The sequence below is a fragment of the Solanum stenotomum genome, chromosome 8 (assembly GCF_019186545.1).
Source record: "Solanum stenotomum isolate F172 chromosome 8, ASM1918654v1, whole genome shotgun sequence".
Lineage (NCBI taxonomy): Eukaryota > Viridiplantae > Streptophyta > Magnoliopsida > Solanales > Solanaceae > Solanum > Solanum stenotomum.
Window position 1 is genome coordinate 33,965,709 of NC_064289.1, and position 7,181 is coordinate 33,972,889.

At 33.2% G+C, this 7,181-nt stretch overlaps 1 protein-coding gene across 1 annotated transcript; it reads left to right on the forward strand.

Annotated features, from left to right (window-relative positions):
• Window positions 1-2,221: 2,221 nt before the first annotated feature.
• On the forward strand, window positions 2,222-6,467 carry LOC125873731 (uncharacterized). Its single transcript, XM_049554601.1, has 8 exons — window positions 2,222-2,819; window positions 2,979-3,050; window positions 3,201-3,398; window positions 3,548-3,854; window positions 4,071-4,197; window positions 4,286-4,573; window positions 4,653-4,760; window positions 6,078-6,467. Exons 1-8 carry the CDS (start codon window positions 2,222-2,224, stop codon window positions 6,465-6,467), a joined length of 2,088 nt encoding a protein of 695 aa, XP_049410558.1.
• Window positions 6,468-7,181: the final 714 nt, after the last annotated feature.

Below are 7,181 nucleotides of genomic sequence, written 5' to 3' on the forward strand. Positions count from 1 at the left end.
TATCAAAACTGACCGTAAAACTTTCAAAATCTTCAAGACACTAAAACTTACTTATAAATCAATCAAATGACTAAGTGACCGAATTGTTAGTTCCAGCAAGTCATAAAATTACTTGGGATCGCTTTAAGAATGTTTTAAATGATGAGAAGGTGACATAAATACAAAATGATCTGGAGGTCATCCCAACATAGTCTACTAAAAAGGACTTTCTTTTGCGAAAGTAAAAGTCAAGAAGTACTTGAAGGCTTAAACAAGCCAGGTAAGTCTTTGTATTTGGGACAAGTCCGCTTTATCTTCTGTTTCTATATTGAATTTTTTGCTTTTTCTTTGTTTCTATCCTTCTACCCATTACTTGTCATTCTAGGTTACAGGTTACCGTACCTTCTGGTTGGTTGTAATAGGTGCCATCATGATTCAAAAATTCAGGTCGTGACAAAACGTTTGTTTAAAAGAATAACATTTATCTTTTTATTTATTCTATTAACACATTATTTTGATTTGTTTTTTTTACAATTATGGAATATTGATTAACCTAAAAACTAATATAGAAAAAAATTTCATTGAGAGTCATGTAATAGGTTGGTGTGTATCATATAATAATAAAAAGACAATTAAGTAAAATTTAATTTTTAAAATATTTGAAAGTAGTATAAATATTCTACTAAATATAACTTCTTCCAAAATTGGAAAAAATATTAATGTAATACTATAAGACATATATTTGCTATAAACATATTACCATGTTTTGTGGATACTAGTTATTCAGTTTAAACACCTTTAATTCTTTTCCTTATAAGAAAAGATTGACTCAAAAAGTTTGGCAAGTATAAGATCGGATACAAAAACTACATATAATTCAAGATGATACACTCTTCTTTAAATTTATTCCAAAATAGTTATTGTTGACAATAATAAAATCTCTAATTCAAACTACTCAAAAAATTTCAGAATTCAATTTTTTCATATAAATATAAGGGTCAATTTTAGGCAAAGACAAGAACAAGAACAACATCAAAGTCATTCTTGAACAAACACATACATCCTCAGAGTCCTCCTCTTTAGCCATGACTAGAAACAAAGTAATATTTGCTTTGATTGAAAATGAAATTGATAGAAAATTCTCATACAAGAAAAGACACATAGGGCTCTTGAAAAAGGCACAAGAACTCATGACTCTCTATGAAGTTGAAATGGTTGTCATCATCTATAGTCCTTATAGTGATCAACCTAAGGTGTTTCCCAATCATGGTGCTGCAATCAGCACCTTTCGAAAGTTTAAAGAATTGGCAAGTTAGAACGTATATTTCCTCCTGGATTCTTTGACTCAATGGAACATCTTCCTATACACCTTCCATATGAAGCAAGGATAGCTGGACATGTACAATATCGATGGATGTACCCTTTTGAAAGGTAAATGTAAAACTAAAATTCGTGACTAGTATGCTATATATTTTTATCTTCTAATGTAATGGTCCATACATGTTATATATTTAGGTATCTAGGAACTCTTAAAAGGATGATTGGAAATAAAGCTAGTGTTGAGGGTTCCATTTGTGAAGCGTACTTGATGACGGAGTCAACACAACTGTTTTCTCATTATTTTGAACCTCATGTCATGACACGTAATCATAACGTGGACCGTAATGATGATGGTGGGGATAAGGAAGATATTGAAGGAAATTTATCAATATTCTCCCATCCAGGTCGACTATGGGGAGAAGCAAAAAAAAGGGATTTATCCCTTGAAGAAATCAAGGCTGCCCAAACTTATATCTTACTAAATTGTGAGGAGGTTGAGCCGTTTGTGAGGTAACAAAAGTTAATTTTATTTTCCTAATAATATAAACATACCCTTATATCACGACTTTTCAATTTAACTTATTTTGTTGTAATGAAGTATGTTCATGCAACGTTTGCAAGAAGAATTTCCGAATCTATCTCAGGGTCAAATAGACGAGAGTCTTGAAGCAAATTTCTCTATAAGGTTCAAGGAATTTGTGAGTATTGTGAAATTATTTTTTATACAATGACATGCTTAAATTTAGTTTTAAATTTTACTAAGTCTTACATTTTAAAAAAATAGGTCCAATGCAATCCCATTGAGAATGAATTCTTGCGTAGTCTTGCTCGTGGACCATTAATAGACGCTACATCTTATTCTGCGTATTTTGTTAATGGATACAAATTTCACACAGAATGTCATGGTAGCACAAGATCAACAATGAATAGTGGAGTTTGTATCTCGGATCCAAATTTTGGTGATTATTATGGACGGATAAAAGAGATAATACAAGTGGAATACCGTGAAGCACCTTTAAAGCAAATTGTATTATTCAAATATGAATGGTTTGACCCAACTATGGATGTTGGTGTTAAAAGGCACAATCAGTACAAATTGGTTGATATTAACCATCGTCGTCGATATAAAAAATATGAACCTTTTATTCTTGCAATGCAAGCAACACAAGTGTGTTATGTACCTTATCCTAGCAAGAAAAAGGACAAGGATGATTGGGCAGCTGTACTGAAGGTCAAACCTCGAAATGTTATGGAATTGCCTAATGAGGAAGTGGCAACAATTTCAGAAGTAAATGTTCCATTTCAAGTTGAAGAAGTTGAAGTCCACGAGATAGATATGACTGTTTTCATTGATGAAAACATACTCTTAAATGATCCAAATGGAGATGTAATTGAAATGGATGAACCCATTAATGATGGATTATTGCAAGAGAATCATGAAATCCACATAGAATCCACAGAAGAAGAGTATGAAACTGAGGAGAATGAGGATGAAGAAGAGGAAGAGTTTGAAGAAGACAGTGACTAGTGCTTGATCATCTGCTATTGTATTTTCACTATATTTTGTTTGTTTCTAATTTTCAATTGAGGATAATCTGCTATAGTTTCTACTTTTCAATTTAGGATTTAAAAAGAAATAGCTCTTGGCTTTGAACTATGTGTTCTATTTCTGATAAAAGTTCATGATCCCTTTACTCTTGTTACTCTTGTTATAGATAACTATGTTACTCTTGTTACTCTTGTATTTCCAGGTACCAATTTTTTCACTTGATCAACAATAGCTCTTACAGAGACATTTTTAATATTTCAGGACTGTTCCACGTAATCTCATTATTATGGATTATGTTTAATTTTATTGTGTATCTGTCATGATCTAACAACAATGTTTTATTTGTTTATAGGTATGGCTCAAGGAAGAGGTCGTGGAAAATCCTCAGGTAGGAGTAATCCTGCTATTCGTGTAAGCATGCCAACTATTCCCAAGCCCACTATAGTTTCTCCTCAGCAAGGTGGTACCCCAACCAATACGTCAACTCAAAGTATCAACCCAATCATCTCTGAGACACCTCCAGCTACATCAAATCAGAGTAACCTAATAGGTCAGCATTTTTATACTCAGAGCAACTCAACAGGTCATACCAGTAGAGTTGCTGAATGTGAATCCAACTAATCCACGTAATCTCATTATTATGTTTAATTTTATTTTGTATCTGTCATGATCTAACAACAATGTTATATTTGTTTATAGGTATGGCTCGAGGAAGAGGTCGTGGAAAATCCTCAGGTAGGAGTAATCCTGCTATTCGCGTAAGCATGCCAACTATTCCCAAGCCTACTATAGTTTCTCCTCAGCAAGGTGGTACCCCAACCAATATGTCAACTCAAAGTATCAGCCCAACTATCTCTGAGACCCCTCCAGCTACATCAAATCAGAGTAACCTAATAGGTCAACATTTTTCTACTCAGAGCAACTCAACAGGTCATACCAGTAGAGTTGCTGAATGTGAATCCAACAGTAGCCATACAAGGACCCTTGTCTTTCTAACTTCTGCAGGGTTAGTCCATTCTTTTGATTTTATTCCTAAACTTGTTTCTACTTACTACATTGAGCAAATTGAAGATATCTAGATTGGATTTCACTATCACATTACCAACTTCTAGTCCTTTAAACAATGTTATATTTAATCTAGAGAACATGACCTCTTGTCTATTGAATGTGCTAAAAAATGTTTATTTTTCTATTTTACTACCTGTATATCTTGTTTATACAGGCTGGAACCTTCTCAAATATGCTCTAGTTTCATATCCAAGTCTTTCAAAAGTGATGTTGATCCCAATGGAATCAACTGGAAAGGTGTCTCAACTGATGTAAGAAATGGTTATTTTGGAGAATTCAAGGTATAACTTTTCATCGTAAGTGAATTTAGCAAGTGTATTCACATATGTAGATAGGACATTAATGTATTACTTTCAAAACTTATTTCAGAAAAAATTTTACTGGGATGTTTCCATTAGTGAAAACGAAGTGAAAAGACACTGGATGGTTAAGGCAGCACTGAAATACAGGAATTTCATTTCTAAAATAAAAAAGGAAAGAGTTAGGCCAGGTTATGTACCAGAAAATGTCTGGGAAAGATGGATGCAACTTTGGGGAAGTGAAAAGTGTATAAAAAAGTCAGAAATTAATTCAAAAAATCGTCGTGGCGGCCATGAAACTGTTGTTGAGACTCACACAGGCGGCTCTATTTCAATTGGAGAACATCGCAGGAAACTTGTGAGTATATATATTTTACAAACTCTATAACTAACATCTTCTATTGTATGACATATATAACGTGATTTCTTTTGTATAGGCTATTGAAAATGGTCGAGATCCAACACCAATTGAATTACATTTGCATGTTCATACACATGGTCATGATGGAAAATCATTTGTTGGTGAGCGTTCTCGAATTGTCCATGTAAGTCTAAAACTTGGAGTTGTTTCAGTTCTTTCCTACTGTAGTTTCTGGTGCAATTTTAGTCTTGTTTTAAAGTGTATCTGTTGCTGTTGTTTGGTATAATTCTGGTGATGTTTTGACACTTTTCGATGCAATTTTAGTGTTGTTTTTATGCGATTCTAGTGTCATTTTTGTGTGACTCTAGTGCAGTTGTTTTTGGTGCAATTATAGTTCTATTTTGGAGAGAATCTACTGCTACTGCTGTTTTGAGGCTTTTTCGGTGCAATTTTAGTGCTGTTTTGGTGTGATTCTAGTGTTTTTTTACTGTGACTCTAGTGCAGTTGTTTTTGGTGCAACTCTAGTCCTGTTTTAGTGAGAATCCATTGCTGCTGTTTCAGTGTAATTCATGTGCTGTTTGAGGTTTTTTTGGTGCAATTTTAGTGTTGTTTTGGTGTGATTCTAATGTCATTTTAGTGTGAATCTAGTGCAGTTGTTTTCATGTAATTCTGATGTTGGTTGGGTAATTTTCTAGTGTTTCTGACGCTGTTTGGGTAATAGAAATTAGTTTGTTTTGAAGTTCTGTGTGAGTTCAAGTATGATCTTTATTCTGCAATTTAAACGAGTTCAAAATTGTAGGTCTAAGTTAATTACTACAACATATAAACAACACTTCATAGACTAGCTAATATAAGTTGCACTGTCCTTCTTTCATTGCATTTTCCTTGCAGCAATTATCTACTAATACAATGCACTAGAGTATTATATGCATATGGAAACCAGATAACTGACTGATCAGGGAAATTACAGTACAAAGGCCAGTGATAGTGGACTGTAATTTATTTTAGTTTAATTAATTATATTGCTTTAATGATGGAATACATATCAATGAGGACAAATGTTGATCTCTATGCTGGTAAAATTTTGGTCATGAAGAAGCATACTACATTATGGATTTATGTTTCCATTATTGGGCCAAGAGTAGTTAGCTGAATTGTAGGCCACTGATTGTAATATAGCAGGTTTTGACGAAAATAAAATTCTCTGAATTTTCCAGATCATTAGAGTGGGGTAAGCACCTTTGATGGAATGAAATTTTGAATTTAATCTATGTACTGAGAGAATCATATCTATGTTGAAGTGATGCCTTTTGTTTTATGTTTCATATTATGCAAGGAAAATGCATTGTCAGTTATCTTTCTGCAACAACAGAGTTCTTTCCTGGGAAAACAAAACACATGTCCTTTAAGCTTAAAAGCTTATGTATCTTTCTGCATTTTCCTTCAAAATTTATTTTGTTCCCTTTCTTTAATGCTTTCTCATTTTCTCTACTTATTATAGGAAAAATATGAAGAAATATTACGAAATAACACAGTGTCTCAAACTGATATTGATCAACGTGAAGCATATTACCAAGCTGCGGGGGGAGAAAAGAAAAGAAGAATATACGGTCTTGGATCTGAAGCAAAAAATTACTATGGGCAGAATCTTTGTGGCTCATCATCATTACCACCTCCATTTTCTCAATCAACATCGATAACAAATATGGACGAATTTATAAAGCAAATGATGCCTGCACTAACTAGTCATCTTGGTCCTATTATTGTTGGGCAGGTGCAAGCATCGATTACTCCATCTGGGAATCCATCGATTGTGACACCCATAGTGCCTCCTGCTACTAATGTGGACGAGGTTGATCCCTCAATTTCAAGCGATGATCGTATCCCTTAGTCTCCCACAACTTTAGTTTTTGGTAATCTCATACTTTTTGGAAACTACAAATTGTGTAGTAACGTTTTGATGAACGTAGGTTTATTTAAGAGTACTTGATAGTTTTCTTTGGATATTTTTAACCAAAAATATGTGTTTTGGAGTTTTCTATTTATATATTATGAATCGTCTATGAGTATTATATTATATGAATGTTTGTTATTTTTAGAGTATTTAGTAATTTTAATTTAATTTATTTCAGCAGTGCATATTTAAAATAACCAAATCAAATAATTTTAGAAGAATAATTTTTAGCAAAAAATTTAGCGACTATTTTGTCATTGCTATGAAAAGAATGTTAGCGACGGATTAGCGACGAATTATTAAAGGCATAATATGTTGTAACAGAATATGTTGCGACGGAAATTTCGTTGCAAATTTATCCAAAATGACGAAATGAATTATGAAATTAGCAACACAACTATATAAATATAATGACGAATTATTCCGTCGCTAACAAGTGGCAACGAAAATCTTTCGTCACTATCACGTCGCTAAACTTGTGACGGAACTCATTTTTTCGTCTTAGAATTATTAAATTAGCAACAAAATTATATAAATATAATGACGACTAAGTCCGTCGCTAACATATGGCGACGGAAATGTTTTGTCACTATGACGTCGCTAACTTGTGACGGAACTCATTTTTTCGTCACTAAGAGCTTACTAACGAGC